Consider the following 20,210-nt stretch of genomic DNA (forward strand, 5'->3'; position numbering starts at 1 on the left):
TTCTGATTACTGCTGCCAACAGCACTGTTTCCATTGAATTTCAAACACATGAATCCATTATTTTAATGTAAGAAAAGGCAAATACACCTTTAGAGAGCATAAAGTGAAAAAGTCTTTAAAAACAGTCTTGGCTTCATACAGTGGAAAGTAAAAGTGGATAAAACTGTTCTGGATCATATCCATAACATATGTAATGTCAGGCTGCAGAACACCAGTGATACTGTTATTTGGGACCAAATGAAACCACGCAATAGACATATATGTATAATTCAAATTTCATCTTGCGATAATCCCCTGATGATGATGCTGAAGAAGGAGTAGCAATAAACAGCCAGGAGTTATAAGTTCTGCTTTCTTTCAGTAGCCAGTTCATCCCAGCTCCATTCTCCAGTCTGGGTTGTGCAGATCCCAGTGAGAGTAACACTGTGGGCAATATGAAAGCCGGAATGTCATGCTGTCTGAAGTGAGAGGAGCCCGGGGGCTCTTTAGCATATGGCAGCAGCCACGTTCTGAGGCTTGTGTGCAGGTGTCTGTCAGCATATGCATATCCGTGTGTGTTTGTGTGCACGTGTGTGTATGTGTGTGTGTCCTTCAGCCGTCCTCAGGTGCTCCACCAGTGAAAGTGGTCTTCCCTAGTGGGCTTTACTACAAATCTTCACCCAGAGCTCAGCAGGCTGAGTAGCTTCTCCCTGACTGGGGCTCAATGTCAGCAACCATATGGACGCCTATTCATTTGAATCACAATAAACACTCAGGGACCTCAAACTGGATTTCGAACAAAGAAGCCACATTTATAAGAGATAAAATCAGTCCATTTATTCACAACAGATGGAAAATAAAGATTTGTTGTTTACTAAGTGAAACATAGCTCATGTTTACATGTAATGTAATTAAATCCAAATTGAAAACATGTATATATTAATATAATAGTGGAAAACCTTCTGAAATAGAATTGACATGATCACTAAAACTTAATAAAACAAAAAATTATGCGTAATATTAACTTGGATCTCATCAGAAATGTTGCTTTATACCAAATTTCTGTTCAAAGTTTCTGATAAACTAGCATTTTAGTATTTATCAGTTTTTCTAATATATTCTGTACGTATTAACACATATTTAATAGTATCAGTAATATTAGAGGGTTAGAATAGTGTAGTGGTTTGTGTATGTATACTGTCTTGTGTCAGTGGGATTATAAAAGTACCTCACATCAATTTCTTTGTGTAAGTCTTACCGATTGAGAACGTTGAGTGAAGTGGGTCACCATCAGTGTGTGCGTGCGTGCGTGCGTGCGTGCGTGTGTGTGTGTCTGTGTCTGTGTCCAGTAGCATTGTAGATGACCTATTTTCTCTTAAAGTAGAGAGTGTGTCCTGTCTAGCACTGGTCAATAAAACTGCTCCGGTGTTGCTTGTCTCAGAGACACACGCACACGCACACGCACACACACACACACACATATGGAATTGGAATAACTCCCTATAGCTCTTGTACTTTTTTGGTGTACCCTCCCTTTTTTCCTCTCACCTCTCCCCCTTTTCTTCCCTCAGTCTTTCCTAACCTTCTCTCTTTTACTCTGTACCTTTTCATCCATCAATTATATAGCTATACATCTGTCCATTCCTCAGTCACATCCTGCTGCCATTGTTTGCAACACTTGGGAATGTCAGTAACATCCATTTTTCCTAGCAACAACACCTTAATACTCTAAACCTACCCATCAAAAAATATGTTGGCCCATCAATAACCATTTCCCACAGGTGTGTAATTAATCAATATTCTCACACAGTGAGCCATTGGAAATTATGTCTTTGAAATATTTCTGCTGCAACACTGAATCCTTGGCTTAACTGAGGTTTAGTTTTGTTGGAAAAAAGTAGAGCATACAACCTTACATCGATTTTCCTGTAACAAGATGAGGTCATGGGACAAGTAACAGAAAGTACATACAGTATAACAGATTATAACCGTCTGAATCCCCTACTTGCCACCTGTAATCTGGTCAAAGGATGGGAATCTGTGTGAGTTCCACTTCCCTAAATTTTCCCATATCAGCAAGGACATGGCAACGTGGTTGCCGCTGACTACTATTGTCACACACGGGATTATGGTACAATGGTGTGGCCAGCTAAATCACCAAGATGACGACAGCCAGTGTGTCTGTGTGAATGTGTGTTTGGTGTACATGGCTGGTTATCAGTGGTATTCAAAGCAGCACAATAGTCCTGTAAAGGATGAGTAGAGGCAAATTGGTTTAAACCCCAGTTAGGATGTTGTGCAGTGTGTGTTTCCAGGGAATGTAACAGTGGTATGTACACGTGTGTGTGTGTGTGTGTGTGTGTGTGTGTGTGTGTGTGTGTGTGTGTGTGTGTGTGTGTGTGTGTGTGTGTTTGGGCAAGTGAGAGGGCACTGGGAGGTCAGCGTCATCGTCAAACACAACACAATGCCGGGCATACACACACAGATACACACACATACGAGTGTGTTGGGGTTGTGAAAATGTAAACAGTAGTGGTGGTACTGTGTGTGATGGGTCAAGGCAAATAGATTTATTGTTGGTGTGTGTGTCTATTTGTGTGTGCATGGTTATTGTTGGTGTGTGGGAATGTGCTCATATGACTGAGGACTGTGTGTGCATGTTTGTGAGAGAGACAGACACAAACACACACACAGACAGAGAGAGAAACAGACAACTCATTATTTTCCTATAAATGTTCTCATGCTTTTGACTGTGATTCCCAGTTCTCCCTCTCTCTCTCTCTCTCTCTCTGTCTTTCTGTCCGCCTTTCTCTGTTCTCTCCCCCCTTTCCTCTCAACTTATCACACTCTCTCTTTCTCCTTTCATGCATCTCTCTCTCTATTACACACACATAATAACGTAATAAGGACAAATTAATTTTTTACAGGTGTTTATGTGTGCGCTGAAGTGTGTGTGTGTGTGTGTGTGTGTGTGTGTGTGTGTGTGTGTGTGTGTGTGTGTGTGTGTGTGAGTGTGAGTGTGCGTCCAGAGAATGTGTTGGCATGTTGCTCGTCCTGGATTTTCTTACTGACCTGGCTAATCTCTGGAGTGTGGAGGGTGTAGGAAACCGTTATCCTTGATGGATACAGCAGGGAGTTGATCCATGCCTCTGCGTGTGTGGGGCTTGTACAGTACTTGCCCTGTTTTGCCCCACTTTATTGTCCTTCACATAACAGCAGCTTCGCTTTGCACACACACACACACACACACACACACACTCTATTGCAACAGAGCTACTATTGCTCTCCCATGCTCCATTTATTTAGAATTAAGAAAGGGCACCACATGTGGTGTACTTCCATACTGTCATAATTAAGTTTTATAATGTTGTGGCTGATTGGTTTTTAATAGAGACGTGTGTGTACTTTTTAAAGTGACTTTCACTGAGTTTGTTATTCATGATAACAATGTGAAAAAGCATCATTTCAAATCATTCTCTACACTAGTATTGGTGAACAATTTAAAAATATCTCAAGGCTGAGTCATGTCTGTGCCCCTCAGTGTTTGTATTAGATATAAAGGGTCTCAGGCTCTTCCACCACATTACAGCAGCTCAGAAAACAAAGGTTTTTTAATAAGCATCTGACGTGTTGATGGGGGTAACTTCCCCTTGAACTGAGGAGGGCTTCTGTGAACATGAAAGAGAGAGGGATTTTAAAAAAACAAGGGAAGAGTTAAGTCTCTTGTTGTTTCAATCATCAAGGTTAGACTGATGTATGAAGGCCAATATTTGCTACTATTAAAATCTAATTTAGTGCAGTCAGCATACTTTGGCTATGCTGCTGCTGTAATTACATAACATTATCACTAATTGACTGGACATAATTTTGAACAGAAATGAAGGTGAAGTAGGTTGTTTTTGGGAAACACAGCAGGAAAGATGTATCATTTCACAGTTCACAAACCCACTGTCAGGTTGCTTACGGTGTAATCAGTTGAAACGCGCACGCGTGCAAACACACACACACACACACACACACACACAGACACACACACACACACACACACACACACACACACACACACAGTATTTGGTTTGATAGTATGATATAGTGCTTGTGTACATGTGTTTCCTTTCTGCCACAACAGTATTGTACACCTTCCTCACCACCGCGCCACTTCCTCCTCCTCCTTCTCTTTCACTTGACCCCGTCCTCCTCCTCTACCTCCCCTCATCTTCCTCAGCTTCCTCTCGTCCTCCTCTTATCCTCCTCATCAGGCTGCTTTATTATGCAAATCAGTGTTGGATCAAATCACTTAATTAAGCTTTACTGTGCCAGTTTGTACATGCACTCTCTCTCTCACACACACACACACACAAACACACACACACACACACACACATGCACGGGTGCAGCAACTTTCTTTCACACAGACAGAAACTGCTGGTGGTTGTGGGGTTTAATGATTAGTATTCCTGACTCACACACACACACACGCACGCACAAACGCGTACACACACACACAAACACACACACACACAGTGCATCTAGGCAGCAGAAGAGTCTCTTTAAGTGTGTATAGATAAACAGACTTGAATAGCGGGGTCTCTCCAGGCCATTAGCCTGCAGTTAGCATCACAAACTCCAATCTGGCCTCCACTGCTCAACTTATAAAGCCAAGTGCTTCATTTCCATGGCTGCTGAAATGCAGCTTATAAAGTCATGGGGGTGATTAAAAATGAACATTGGGGTCAGAAATTGATCAAGTGGCCAATTTTTAGGAGTTCAGTGAAAGCTTGATGAGCACAGTTGCTTGTTTTCCACCGAGTTGGTTTTTTGGTTCGTTTTTATTTTTTTATTTTGTTTTTTTGATCAATATAAACTAAGTTCAAATAAAATAGCAGGCTTGAAACGAAACATCTGGAATCACAGTAGTGGCACATTGTTTCACTTTTAGCCATGTCGTTATAGAGATTTTTATTTCTTAGATGATCATGAAAAAAGAAACTATTGCATTTTCACAGAAGCAAGCAGGAAATTTAATAGGCAATTCCATTTTCAAATGTGTCAGTGATGAGCTCATTCTGTGAAACGGAGCCTTTTCTCTCCTTTGTCATTTACCCTTGATCTGCAGACTGCGCCCATTCCACCAAATTCCAGCCAGAAGTGATGAATTTAAGTCCTCAATGGGAACTGCATAGACATACAGAACATATCTCTGAGAAATCAACACAGAAACCACTAAATACTGCAAAATTTGCAGCTATATCCCACCTGATCCTTCTAACTTACACAGTGCCAGCGCAGGAACGGAACAACCACGATATATAACCATCAGCAATTACGACCTTAAGAGCTAAGAGCCTATTACAGGCCTTTGTTATATTCTGATTGGCTTTGGCAGCTCTCATCACACTGGCCTAAACTGAATTACTTTAAAGGTTTAGTTTGGACAGTTAATGTGTCATCCAGTTGATGGATACTGGCTCTTTAAGCTCTGGAGGCTTATTGATGTTCAGAATGACTTCTCTGCTCAGACAGTCAGACAAAAGCACATCGGTTCACCGTGCTGACACATGAATAAACTCCAGTATGTTGCCAATGTGATTATCATGGCAAAATGACACAATAATTGGACATAAGAAAGATGGAATGTGAAGCAATTTGCCCCTAGACGCAACCTATCAATTCTGATGATTACTTTCATTTGTATTTCTGACAAAAATGAGTTCGTTTTATCAGGTTAAGACATATTAGCTTCAACAAATTGATTGTAATTCTGCATAATGGATGTCTGTGTCACTTTGTGTGTAAGAGTAATATAGTCATGAATTCAGCTTCTCAGCGTGTCTCTATCCAGGACATGTGGGCCTGTAGTTGTGGTTGTTAATTCTTACAGGTTTTTGGATGGTAATACAGATGACAATGTGTGTGTGCACTGTAGCTGCTGGGATCCAGTATTTTTGTGCCAAAATTGAGTGTAAATGTCAGTTTGAAAGATGTCAACACAAACTAAGATCATCATAATTAAATTGTTAAAAATGTAGCTATGCTTTGATTTTTTTTTATGTATTTTCTTTAGTCAACAATGTGTCAATGTGTGCAATATATTTATACAATGTTGTGGTTATTAGGCTGTGAAAATCTCTCACCAAAGTATACCATGGTTTCGTGAAAGACTTTGACCTTTTTCAAATGTTTGTAACTTGTTACTGGTCGGCCCAAAGGGAGATTTCATGGCAGGGGGCAAGATGTTTACTGTTGCCATGTTTCCAGTAACATTACAAGTGGCTCCGGATAAGACCGCCAGCCAAATGCCTAAGCTGTCAAAGTAAATAACTTTTCCATTTCAAAGAGAGCTATTCCAATTAAAGAAAGAAGGATGGAGCAACAGAAAGAGAAGAGGAAAGCCACAGAAAAGAACTGGAGGAGGGAGGGCAGGATGAAGCGGAGGTGGAGACGGAGGGAGATGGAGGGGGAGGAGAGAGGGAGTGAAAGTCATTGCGATCTTGTCGGATTTAGAAAGAAAAGAGGCGGAGGTGGTATGGAAACAGGAAATCAATTGTTGGGTCGTTCTGCTTTGGCTATGTTTGTAGCGAGACTGAGCCTTGGAAGTGTGTGTGTGTGTGTGTGTGTGTGTGTGTGTGTGTGTGTGTGTGTGTGTGTGTGTGTGTGTTTATGTGACTGAGAGAGAGTAAAACACCAAGAAAGGAGATTCGGATTAGGCTGACGCAAAGACGGGTCAAGGGCAGAGGTACTTTCCCACTTCCCCTATGTGACACCAATCAATTTGCAAGTTACGAGTGAGGTCAGGGGTCAAGAGGACGCGAGTCATGTGAGAAGTAATGTTGCCGAGTTTAATCTTGGGTCACATTTTTCTGATGATGAGTAGAATATCCTAATAAAAGCTTATCTGTGCCTCTAATGAGATTTTAATCATGTAATAGATTGGCGGTTCTAAAGTTGCTGTCATTTCCTCGCACAGTGACCATGGATGTGTTGCTAGACTTTAACAATTGAAAGCATTGAGCTACCGATCACAAACAGATTCGAGATTCCATTTTAAAAATAACAGTAAAATATCTTTGCTTTAAAATTGCCCATTTGCACAATAAATTCTCCTTGTTGTCTTAAGATTCTTTGATGCACGGTAATGAAATCTGGTCTCACGAAGGTCAGGTCAGGTTTTCCACTAACATGGTAAAAAAAAAAAGAAAAAGAGGGACTGCCTGTGACCACTACCATTCAGCCGTCACCTTAATTATTGATGAGGGTGTCCTGTGACCTAGACTATCGATTGAGCAAATTGCAGCCCCAGTTATTTTACAACCACCATATCATGTGCCGGGTCGCAGTCATATGTGCGCACATGTGTCTTTGTGTGCGTGTGTGTGTACATGTTAGTGTGTGATGCTCTTTAAAAGTGAATGACCAGATTGTGTTTCAGCCGTCGCTGTGGAGAAAGTTGCAAGAACATGGTGTTATAGCCCGATGAGTGTGAGAGTGTTTGCAAGAATTTCAAGTTCAATGTATGTTTGTGTGTGTGTGTGTGTGTGTGTGTGTGTGTGTGTGTGTGTGTGTGTGTGTGTGTGTGACTACTTACAGCGACAGCGATACAGTCCTTACATGGTGTTCCTGCTGCTTTTATTGGTTTGAAAATAAATAAAAGATAATTCATGAGGGATAACCTCTATATATTTTTTCTCTTCCACAAATATTAGATTTTCTCTCTATTTGTCAAGGTAGTGATGCTCTTGTGATCGTGTGTCTCTCTCTCTTTGTGTATTTTTCACACACAAACACTTTTTAATTAATCACACATACTCTGTCATCTGAAGAAGTGCTGTGTTTCCTCTCATGGGGAACACACATACACACACACACACACACACACACACACACACACACACACACACACACACACACACACACACACACACACACAAGGTATCATGCTATCCACTCATGCCCCTGCACACACACTGCTGGTGAATGTCAGTGTAACACATCCCCGGGTTCTCCTCTAGATGAGGAGTTAACCTCCTGCGAGCCGAATCTGATTTTACCATCAGCCCCTGTCAGAGCTGCTTTCTATCCTGGCAGACACACGGGGAAGAAACTGGACCTTTATTATCCATTTCCAGCTGTTATAAAAATATTTTTAGGGTTGTGGTCATGAAAATACAACATATCACTAACTGTCATATGAAAAGCTCATACCGTAAGTGCAGCTTTGGTTATTAATTTTTACATTGAAAGTTTATGAGATCCACTCTGTGCCTAATAAGTTTCACGGCTGTGTTATGCACTGAAAAGTCCCCGTATATTTTTAACTTCCAAGGGGAAATGTGGCTGTTTTTCTTACGTTCTTGGAGTGTTGATTTGCCAAAGTCATTCATCCGAGCGTAGTGAGATGTTTCGTTCATCCAACCGGCAGTTGAAGGGGGTTTTCCTCATATTAACAAATTGATCGTGCTAACAAATGTTTTTAATGCAGCTAAACCCTGATACAGCTCATTCCTCTGAGCCTTAGAGCTCAGAAACTATTAAAATCACATCAGCTGGCCATACTGTTGCACGACATGTTCCTTCATTACAATGAACACGTGCAGTGTAATTTAATTTTAGCCGATCACACACACTCTTAGTATCATAAATACACACTTCTGCACTGACTGTGAGGTAATCTGCATCTGAAAATAGTCTCCAATAAATTTCTAAAGTAATGTTTGCTAGAGTCTAACAAATGAAAATATATATTTGTGACTCATTTACAGTATGTTGGGGCTGAGAGGTGCAGGCATATTTGGGAAGTCCAGACTTATAAATGTTACAACTGTTCCTTTTTAGAGAAATGAATTGTTTTAAGGGAACAAGTTTAAAAAAACAAACAGAATATGAAACCAAAAATAATTCTTAACTTCTCCCGTGAATACATATCTCCGTAATTGATTAGTTTCTAATCTACAATGAGAACGATGCCAGGACTCAATGCATATGGTAGCTAAATGGAAACATTTGGACTCGAGCCCAGTGGCTCAATGAACCCAGTGAATACAGCAACAGCATCTTTGTTTGGCGTTATGCAGGGGCGACCTTTTGTTCGCTCTGTCAAAGGTTCCGCCTCCGTTATGAGATTAAATCACTTAAACGTTCATCTGTTTGTCCGCACTTCTGTTTCTTACGTACCCGGTGCATTTCTGCCGACCTTAGCAGTTGTCTTGCCGCTTCTGTTACCTGATTGGCTGGGGGAGCTGGCTGTCAGGTTTAATTTCCTGGTGCGTCCTCCAATCAGGGTGGTCTGTTTTGTGTGTGTCAGCAAGTGTTGTGGTTGTCATTCCATCAGCGAGATCATATTGGGCTGTTTAAACCCGCTTCACATTCTGTTACTCTCACACATGCACGCACGCACACACACACATACACACATACATACACACTGTAGAGGGGAGGTAGTGGAGTATTTAGTGTAGCGTGGGGACCTTGGTGTGCCAGTGTCAGTGATGGATATGGCAGTAGTATCAGCAGTGTTGGCTTTTGCAGGAGCGTGTTGTCCACCACTGGGATCTGTCAGACCTGTTCTGCTGAGCCCACACATTCTGCTGGCTTGCTGCTGTTGCTGCTAGCCATTTTTTTAAATCTGGTGTGTGGTGTGTGTGTGTGTGTGTGTGTGTGTGTGAGAGAGAGAGAGAGAGAGAAAAGCCTGTTTGAGTATGCGTGCAACAGTGTCAGATTTGTGTAAAGTTCTGTGTTTGCATTTTAATAAAAAATAAGGTCTGGTCCAATCAGTGTAATCCGAATCCTATTTGCAGTACTAAATATGATTCAATTTTAGTTAATTGGTTAATTACTTGTATATTGTATAATTAATCAACACTAGCCTGGTTGTGTCTGTGGGAAGCATTTAATTTGAAGTGAACGAAATGCAATATGTTGCCCACACAGTTTACCCATGTGGCTTTAAATGCTGCTTCAGGCGCAAAAACAGTCATGGTTTAAAGATACTGAATTTCTGCCATATTAGTAAAATACTGTCTGAATGCAGCTTTAATCCGGTGGCCTGTATTATTTGAATTTGCTGTCACTGTTAAATACATCTAGTGTTTAGCTGATGTTAACTGTCTATGGCCAGTAAAAATGGACATTAGCGTCGTTAGAGAGGCTTAAATGCTTTGTATCCCAATTATAAAGATGACATGGGTTTCAACCTGTGATAGAGCAGAAGAAAAGAGTTGAGAATAAATGAGCGAGTTGGAACTAAATGGATAAAGAAAGGAGAGGAAAAAAAAAAACAACTAAAATGAAAGTGTTTTATTTCCCTGATCCTGTCTCCTTGATCTTCATTCCCACACACACAAACACACATGCATTAAACTTTACACAGGTGGAGTGTCACCCTACTTGCACAGATTGCAACAGATTTGTGGTGAGTAGGAGTTAAAAGAGCTGCTGAGTGCTGATTTAGTACCACAGATATTTAAAGAGAACAGCCCTTTTATCTGAGGGGACAATTTGCATTATTAATGTCGTGCCTTCTGAGAGATGAAGAGAGAGAGAAATAGAGACAAAGACATTTCAGAGAATTATTGTTTTTTACCGGCAGTCAATGGATTCCTGTTACATGAGCAGGGGATTTACATGCAGTCGCCTTCCCACTGTTTATGTATGTGTGTGTGTGTGTGTGTGTGTGTGTGTGTGTGTGTGTGTGTGTGTGTGTGACTGCATTAAATACTCCCCATCTTTCATTTCTCACTTGCTCTCGTTGTAGGTGCTGTGAAGAAAAATGCAGCTATTAGATAGCTGTCGATGTGCTGGTTCAGCAGGGCGCTCATGTATCCGTCTGTGTTCTTTTGTCTCCAGTGTGCAGGGCGGGCTTCTACAAATCTACGCTCGGGAACATGGAGTGTTCGAAGTGTCCGCCTCACAGCTTCTCCCACCATGAGGGGTCGTTGCACTGCGGCTGTGAGAAGAACTACTTCCGTGCTGAGGGAGACCCCGCCTCCATGGCGTGTACCCGTAAGTGTGTGTTGCATGTGCCATCGTCTCAACGTCGGTGGCGCCCTCGTACGATGACCTCAGCCCCTCATGTTTTTTTCTCTATCAGATATCTGACGAGAGAAGCCCTTCACTGTGGCGAGGGAGGATTTTTCTCATTAGCCAATAAAACAAGCAGTGAAACCTGTCTTAACCTCGAAGAGCTGCTTATCCACTTATGCTCTAAATGCTTTCAGATGCTTTTTTTTTTTATACTCCATCCTTTTGCTAAATATTGTCCTTGCAAAGTCTAACAAAACACAACATTACTGTGTTGCAGACATATGTACAGAAAATGCAGTTTGACAGTAAAGATACACAATATACCTGCAATGTAATCCGGAAGCTTTAGATCTGTATCTAAAATGCTTTGGTACTGGATCTAATGAAAACAGTCTAACAGTGTTTACGATGTTTATTCCTGTTGTGCAGGATCTCATTTACAGTTGGATTCCTACACATAAAAAATGAAGATTCTTATTATAGTGTGCAATTTCCCCATCCACCAGTAAAATAGCTTACTATTTGACAAAGAGGGTTAAGATTCCTCATTTATTTAAAGGTCACTGAAGCCACAGCAACCCAAAAACTCTTTATCACCTTTTTTTACACGGTCCTCTTTTGTCTCCATCTGATGCAAATGGACTGCAGATGTAGATGCCTCCTGCAAGCCTTCTAAAATGCATTCCCCCATAAAACTATAAATCACCGCATTCCCTGATGTCAGATTATGGATACATCCGTTACTAAAGGGGATAGGGAGAGAAAAAAAAAAAAAAAGTCTTTCACCGTGGGTAGAACAGGAGAAAATACAAATCGACACCCACAGCCATAGACCGAATCCTAATTAGAAAGACAGTCACGACAGGACGCTGTTGTGATTATCTCAACGGCATCTTGTCAACGAGGCAAATTTCACCTCATTGGGACAGATTGAGCGACGCAAGGGCTGCAAATGAATAGATAAGTTGTTGGGAGATAATGATCATGATTATCTCAGAAGAGGATGGTTTACTGTTAGCGGTGTGACAGAGGTTGTTTAGAGTTGACTCTGTATATTTGAAGATGTTGGCAGAAACGTTGGCTTTCAAGCCTAAGCTATTTGCAGCTGTATTCATCGTGAGGCGTTTCTGCAACAGCTGTCTTAACAGTGGATCAAGTAGAGTTTGTCTACTCCCAAGAATTCAGTTCCAGCAATTAAAACTGCATTAATGCCCCCCCGCCTCCATCCCACAGCACCACCTACAAATGAGCACAAAAAGTCCTGGTCCGCCTCGCTCGTCATCACCATTACTACTAGAAGATCCTGCACACATCAGTTTTTTCCAAAATTAAAATTTTTAGCGGCTGCTGACATCTGCCGTGATAAGCAGGAGGGAGGCTGGAAAGAGATTACAGATGCATCCTCATTTTCTTAGACACCATAACTCATGTGATGTGCTCATCTCAATGTCATGTATTATTTTGACATTTGGAATTAGTGTAAGCTTGCCTGCGTAGTTTACATGTGCATGCCTGTGCAGGTGCAGGTGGGAGGTAGACTGCCAGAGGACTGTCAGGGTGAGATTGCTATAAAAGAAAATGCTTTAATGACGTATACATTTTTTTCAAATAATAGAAAAGGGCGTCTGTGTGTGTGTGTGTGTGTGTCTACCCAAGGTAGAAAAATGAGAAGTGATGAGGTTGAGGAAATGGTTAAGAAAGACATCATTATCCCCAGGAGTTGTCTTGTCCATGTGCACTGCAAATCAAACGGCCTCAATCAAATTTCAGGATGTTGTATTCTTCCTCTTCATCACCTGTTGTGGCTGAGAGAGGAAAATTAGGCAAAACGCACATTGTGTAGAGATTTTCTTGTGATTACACTATTTTCATCTCCTGCATGTCGCAATATGTTTGATCCACGTACTTATGCATATATAATGGAATGTGCCAAATTACTTTCATTTCAACTTTATGCTTCACTGAACTGTAGCAGTTTTTGAGCATCAATTTCTTAACCGGTTTCTGGAGCCTACTTTTTTCATCACTTCTAGATTTAAGATTTCTAGTGGGGATTGTCACGTTTCGACACAGGTTGTGTGTACAGTAGGTGCTCTGCCTTAGAGTAAGAACAATTCCTCTTAAATGCCATAGTCCTGTTAGATTTCTTACAACATTAAATGTGTCTATAGAAGTCTTCAATAAGGATTTGTGAGACTTGAGACTTCTCTAATCGTCTGTGTATCTTTCTTTTGAGCACAATCAAAAACTGTCATGCTGATTACTCAAGATAGGAGCTTAGGATAGTTTGAGAGTGAAGTAAATTCTTGTCAAGTCAAACAAACCAAACAAAGCACTGTGTCTCGAGGCACAATCCACTAAGCCCATTTCACCCTCTCTCCCTCCTGCTCCTGCCCGAGTTCTCGGTAGAGTTATTTGGCAGTTTTGTTTTGTCCTCCATGTAATTACAGTCATAGCTTTGATATAAAAATCTGGAAATATTCAGAGTGATCTGTTTGTAATAAGACGTTTGTGCTTTTATATGTTGGGCTAACTTCGACGGAGTCTTTTTCTTTTTTCTTAAAGAGGCTGTGTCATGACCTCCTCTCTTACTGATCCAAACACACAGACAGGAGACAGACATATTTTATAATACTGTTCATACACAGACTCACATTAACTCAACCCCTGATATCACTGTAATAAAACTATGATAGAGTTTGTGTGTGCATTTTCATAATTCATTCTAAAGACCCCATTAAACGGACAGTTACTTCCTTTCTACTGTTCTACTGTTCACCTTCCATCTTCTCCTCTCCCCTCCTCTGACCTCCTTCTCATTTTCTCACCTCCGCCTCCCCTCATCCCCCTCTCCTCTCTGTGTCTACCAGGTCCTCCTACAGCTCCTCGAAACGTGATCTCTTCCATCAACGAGACTTCAGTGATCCTGGACTGGAGCTGGCCGGAGGACGCCGGCGGGCGCAGGGACATCACCTTCACCGTGCTCTGCAAACGCTGCCGTGGCGTCGCTGCCAACGGTAGCAACGGCGGCGGCCAGCGTTGTGAGCCTTGCCGGAGCAATGTTCGCTTTCTGCCGAGAGCCACGGGCCTCCACAACACCACGGTGACGGTGGGCGACCTGCTCGCTCACACTAACTACACATTTGAGATCGAAGCGCAGAACGGCGTGTCAGCGCTAGCACCCAAGATGAGGCAGTACGCCGCCGTCACCATCACCACCAACCAAGCTGGTAAGATGTCAGGGCAGATGGGTACATGGATGAAGGCATGCATCCCACATATACCACACATTATACCACATATTATCAAATTATTATCCTTCATTTTTTCCTGCATCACGTTTAACCGAGTAGCGGCACTTACTGGGTTTGACGGTGTAGAAATCACTGAAATTTGCTGGTTCATTGATGTAAAAACCTATATACTACTAAAACCACTGCACTGCAGGGTATCTGGAACGACTCTATCAGGAGAAACTAAACCGCTATCTTTTGTTATCTGTCATCTCTCCACTATTGCTTCTGATAAAGGCATAAAATGTCCCAAAAAGTAATTAATAAAATGTCAAAGGCCTCTGAACTGTTTGGTCTTCAGGCATCATCACTGTCTGATAAAGAGTTCCAGACTCTTTATTTTGTGTTGGACATTAACATATTGATATCACATAATTGTTAGGAAAGAGCCTGGTAGTGATAAGAGCGTTACTGTATGTATGATAAGCCTTGGATGTGTAGAGAATCCCTTTCAAAACCAATCAGCGAGCCCAGCTGTCTCTGACGTTCTAGATACACGATGACTTTGATGACCAAGACCCAAACGAGGGAGTGATCTTACTTGACTTACAGGAAATCGAAATCAGAAAACAGATGAAGTTGATTATAGACGGCCACAGATTTAGCTTAGCTTCTTAAGTTCAAGTAGGGTGTATAGCAAATGATTGACAGTGCTTCCCAACATGGTTTTTCTCTGCATTTCCTGGTTTAAAGTAGAGTTTCAGGAGTTTTCAAGACTTGATGAGTCGCATCAACATCTCAATTAAACCCCTCCTCTAAAATTCACTGATTAGAGTCCAGACACCATATGAATGGATGAATGATACTCATGCATGAAGAAAACTTCTTTCTCCCACTCCCCACCTCTAAATATCCTTTTCATATAATACACTGGCCTATAGTTTATGTGTTCCAAACATATGCACTCCAACCATCAGCCCTGGACATTTACAAGGCGATCCCAGACCACTATTCTCCTGTTTAACGACCAGGATCGAATATCTTCCTCCTTAACAAAAAAAAAAAAAGCTCATCCTTTTAACAGACACTCTTACCGTAAGGATGGGCTCCTAAAACTCCCATCAATCTTCGCTACAAATATCACTCCACACATCCAGGCCTTAGAAGAATAAGAAGGCAAGGGGAAGTGGTGCTGTGAAATTCCAAGAGTAAAATAAATCTAGCTGCAGTAGAAAGAGCCAAACCTCAGAAATCCCTGACTCTAGCAAGGAATGCACAAACGTCTGTCTGTAGTTCATCAGTTTATTCCCTCTCCCTTCATGTTCTCTAACACAGTTTGCCTTTGTTCCTGTTTTTGTGTCGGCAGCTCAGCATTTTCTTCTTGTTTTCTTCTCAATCATTATCTCCTCTCTTTGGCCTTCTTTTCCATTTTTATCTTCACACGCACACAAGACCCATTATTTTCTACCTGTCACTGTCCAATACCGAACCAACGCCCAGCCATTTCTTCTTTATGTGTTTCCACATTTCTCTGTGGGACGTTTTGATCCAAATCCTGGAAGGTGATTTAGCACTTGGAAGGTGGTTTTTGAGCAGAGTGAACAGATGGGAGTTTTCTCTCATGAGTTGTCATACAGCAAGGTCAGACTAACACAATCCATCATATCAACGATGATGGGCAGGCGGCAGGAGTGTGAATTTAAACAGAGAGCTCAGAATGGGGAAACCTTGAATGGGACTTATGTTTGCTTTAGTTTACAGGTTACTGTGAGTGTATTGGCTCTTTTCAGGTAGAATCAGCGAGGCAGGATAATGGATTTTCAGACGTCGACAGAAGCATATCAAGACAATTGATCAATAGAAAAAAAAAAAAATTCAAGTTGACTTCAGTTTAACTTAAGATATTGAATATTAAAACAGTGTCACAGAAGTACTCAGCCGTAAGAATAACCTCACACCTTCGCAGGGTGTGCTGAACACAACGAGTGTGACGAGGGGGGGCGGGTGTGTTTGCTGGGTTGGGGCAAGTTGAGCGCACAGCTTTCCTGAGTTGAATTCTCTCCTCTGTGCTGGGATTGCTAAGGGAAAGGGGTTTATACTGTGAAAACCAACAGCAGCTGCAGCAGCAGAGTTCTGATACCTGTTGATCTGCAGTTCCTTCCTCTGCTACAGAGCAATGCTGTATTGTGTTTGACTGGTAGTGTTACTGTTACTGCAGCATCTATTCATTCAGAGACACGTTGCTGCATACAAAGCAGTCTGGCATTGTGTTTTACACTGCGTCTGTGAATCGTCATGTTGCACTAATTTAGTGAAAGACAGCTGACGGGTTTTCTGTGCTCACGGATCACAGTGACCGTACAAACATAAAGCCTTAACTTTAGAGTGCTGCGGGAGAGAGACTCAAGGGCAAACACACACACACACACATGCAGTACACATGCAGTGGAAGGATGAATGGACTCCATCATACATATGTAAACTCTCTAAAGAAGAACACAGTCAGTGTGATGTAAATGTGAAAGGCTGTGTATACACACAATACATACAGCTGTGTTTGGTCTGTGTTGTCACAGCTGGCCTGTATTATAAGTGACAGGGGCCAGACATGACCTCTTTAAAGTGACAAGATGGGAATGAGTAGTCAATATGGATTTTGTGTGTGTTTGTTTGTTCACATACTGTATGTACACACATGTCTAGGCTGAAGGAAAATAAGGACTCAAGTAACTTTTTGTTATGTGGAGGGGGATTAAAAGCTACACATTTTAAGCAAAGACAATCCAAATGTAAAAGACAAGTTTAACAAGTTTAACAAAGCCGTGGAGTCTCCTCCTAGTAAGCATTGTAATCTGTGTGTGGTGAGTCTCTGCGATCTGAATATATATTATATTTGAGGAGGGCTAATCCACACTAAGAGGCCGGCTTGTGCTCAGAATATTGAAATCCATCTTAAATGCTGGCGTGATCATCACAAGAGATGGATCTTGGTCTTTCCATATAGCAGATCAAGTACACACATGCAAGCACATTTACACGCGCGCACATAAAAGCACAAAAACACAAAAACACACACCTTGACACTATACCCACCCACCTTCGTCACCACGCACAGTCGCAGTCCTCTCTCTCTCCGTCTGACATATATCTCTGCCTGCAGCTGCACACTCTCCATCAGCCTTGAGAGTTTACAAGGATTAGGTATGTCAGTGCACTAGCTCCACCCGTCTAGGCACTTTCTCTCACACACACACACACACACACACACACACACACACACACACATACACGTACAGATGCCAAAGCTGTTAAAAGCTGGATTAAGTGTTTCCCTGGGAAGGAGCAGTGTGTCCTGGCTGTGCTGTCAAGGTGCTGTCAGATAGCGCTTCTCCTCTCTCCTCCTTTGCCCTCCACTCATTGTCATAACTATGCTAACAGCAGAGGAACTGTGATCCACATGTAGAGTATTCTAATATTACCAGTCTGAACTGCAGCTGAACTTGGCACAGTGGGTTTGGTAGGAGGAAAAAGGCACATAAAGTACATGCGGGGGCAAAGCCCTCCGTTTTTACCTGCTTAGCGATGCGATCGTAGGGCTTTGCCCACCACATATCGACGGAGAGAAACATTCTTCCAGTCTCTGCCACCTTATCAATATTTTATCTCAGAATGTGTTCACATATCAATAATATATTCCTACAAAGTCTGGAGGCGGCGATGGTCGATACCTGTGCAGTACAAGAGAATGTGCAAACAAAATTTTAAGAATGGAACAAGGAGAAAGAGAGTAGACTACGTAGAAATGGAGGCTATAAGTGCTTTTTTGCAGAGGCGTAGAGGCTAGTCTGTGATTCACTCCGCATCATAAATGGATTATGTATTAATATTGCTTAAACATTTTTTTCACAGGGTGTAAATTTCTTTGAGCAATAAACTACGATCACTTCCAATAATCCACCAGGGTTGTGCTGAATAAATAGATGTGTTCCAACAGCTGTATCATGTCCCTGACATCACAGGTGAATGATGCTGAAGGCCAGTTTTTAAGGCCATTATGGGCCTGGTACGCTGTATCAGTTTTACACCACAGATAGAAAGAGAGAGTGACAGAAAATTAAGTGCCTGGCAATAGACATGCAGAGAGAGAGAGAGAGAGAGAGAGAGGGAGGCAAGAAAAGGGAAAGGGAGGAGGAGAGGAACTTGAAGCTGCCTCCTAGCAGCCCAGACGCAGTAAATCATTACCACCATAAACCACAGAGCCAATAAAAAACATAGCCTCACCCGGCTATAAGAACCAGAGGGAGAGGAGGAGAGGAGGAGCAAGGGGTATAGAAACAGATTCTCCCCATCTGGATTCATTACAGGAGAAAAAATAACTTCCCGCGGAAATACACACGCGTATATGCACAAAAAGACACAAACACGCACACGCACACTCACACAGACGCACTATGCAGCCATATAATCACAATCAAGAAAGGCTCGAACATTTCAAAGACAAACATGTTTTTTCCTGTGGTCTAATAAAATTAAAAGTCGATGCCTCAGATGCCGGGCTGGCCCCGGAGCTGCCTGGCAATTAGAGAGCAGTAAAAAAGGGAAATGAGAAAAAGAGTGAAGAGAGAGAGAGAGAGGGAGAGAGAACGAGGGAGGGGTGCAGGGTTTGATAGAGGGAGGGATGTGCTGAATTACTAGATTGGGACCATGTGAACTCCCCGGGGCTAGGCGATGCATGGATGAAGGATTGGCGAGGAAGATTGGCGAGGGAGAAAGCACCAAACCGAAAGGGACAGCGACAAGCAGAGAGAGGGAAAAGGAAAGAGACGGTTTAAAGAGTTTCAAATCGAAAAATACAACACTCTCTCAAAATGCAGTGGAACAGTAGACACTTCAGTAAAGGACAAACCATTGAACACTGGTGAGAAATTGCTCCTTAAGCAATCTAAGCAGGAACTAATGTAATGGTTTTGTGTGAAACCTAATAAATGACTGAACAAGAGTTTCATATTCTCACCAGCTCCAGAGGCGAGTTAACATGGTAACCAAGCATAGCCTTGTTTTTCTTTATTTTGATGAAATTGGCCAGGGATTCCTCCCAGAGATTGCTTCTCAAATTTAAACTGGCAGACTTTTCTGTCCGCTCAGCAATGGTGGTTATTGCTGCTTACAGTAACTAGTCTATTTTCCTGTATCTCCTCTCCAGAAAAGCATCATTATCTTTTTTGCTTCAGAGGATTTCTCTTCATAAAGATCCAAGCGGATGACATTTTTAGAATCAGAAATTTCAAACCTTTCACTTAATACTTACTTGAGATATATCAGGAGTTATCTGGTGTAGCAAAATGGATATTTGTTGATGTAACTTGATGTAAGAAGAAAATGTGAATACTTAGGTTAGGTAAGCTTTAATCTGGGAAGGTCTCTCAGGAGCCAGACGTGGATAAATGTTAGTATTAGTCTATAACAGGAAAAAGATGGGAGAGAGTGGAGGCAGCAGCGATACTACAGCTGACACAGTTTTGTGCTGCCACATCCAATATGAGAAACATTATAAAACCATATAAAACTACTGGATTCACTCATGGCAGTTTAATTTAAATAGACGAATGAAAGAGGTTTTGTTTTGTTGAATTAAAGCAGAATCATCTGGCCTCACCACTTTTTGCTGTATTGCTCTGACAGCGGTTAAATGCAGATGTCTCCGACTGTGTGAATATTATGTGTTTTAAGCCTGTGTGTGTGTGTATAGGCACAATCCAGTGTTTGCGTTAGTGTACATCGTCTCATTCCAACCAGCAACCCTGGGCCACAGCCTTTAATGTGGCCCCACTGGGCTCCAGCAAACTGAATTAGGCTAACAGGAACCATAGACAATTGCCAGGATGCAACACCGGGGACTGAACTTCCACTGAACCTCAGTATGAAGGAGCTCGCTCTCTCGCTCTCTTTTTTCACTGTGTGTCTCTATGTCTACCGTCC

General features: G+C 41.9%; 1 protein-coding gene across 3 annotated transcripts in view; it reads left to right on the forward strand.

Moving 5' to 3' along the window:
• Positions 1 to 20,210, forward strand: part of epha3 (eph receptor A3) — a 101,025-nt gene that overhangs the window by 42,609 nt on the left and 38,206 nt on the right. For all 3 annotated transcript variants that reach the window (XM_056389181.1, XM_056389179.1, XM_056389180.1), the window contains exons 4-5: positions 10,822 to 10,977; positions 13,869 to 14,228. In XM_056389181.1, coding sequence (XP_056245156.1) covers positions 10,822 to 10,977; positions 13,869 to 14,228 — 516 coding nt within the window. The remainder of the gene's footprint in view (positions 1 to 10,821; positions 10,978 to 13,868; positions 14,229 to 20,210) is intronic.

This window comes from Seriola aureovittata, chromosome 11, assembly GCF_021018895.1.
Source record: "Seriola aureovittata isolate HTS-2021-v1 ecotype China chromosome 11, ASM2101889v1, whole genome shotgun sequence".
Classification (NCBI taxonomy): domain Eukaryota; kingdom Metazoa; phylum Chordata; class Actinopteri; order Carangiformes; family Carangidae; genus Seriola; species Seriola aureovittata.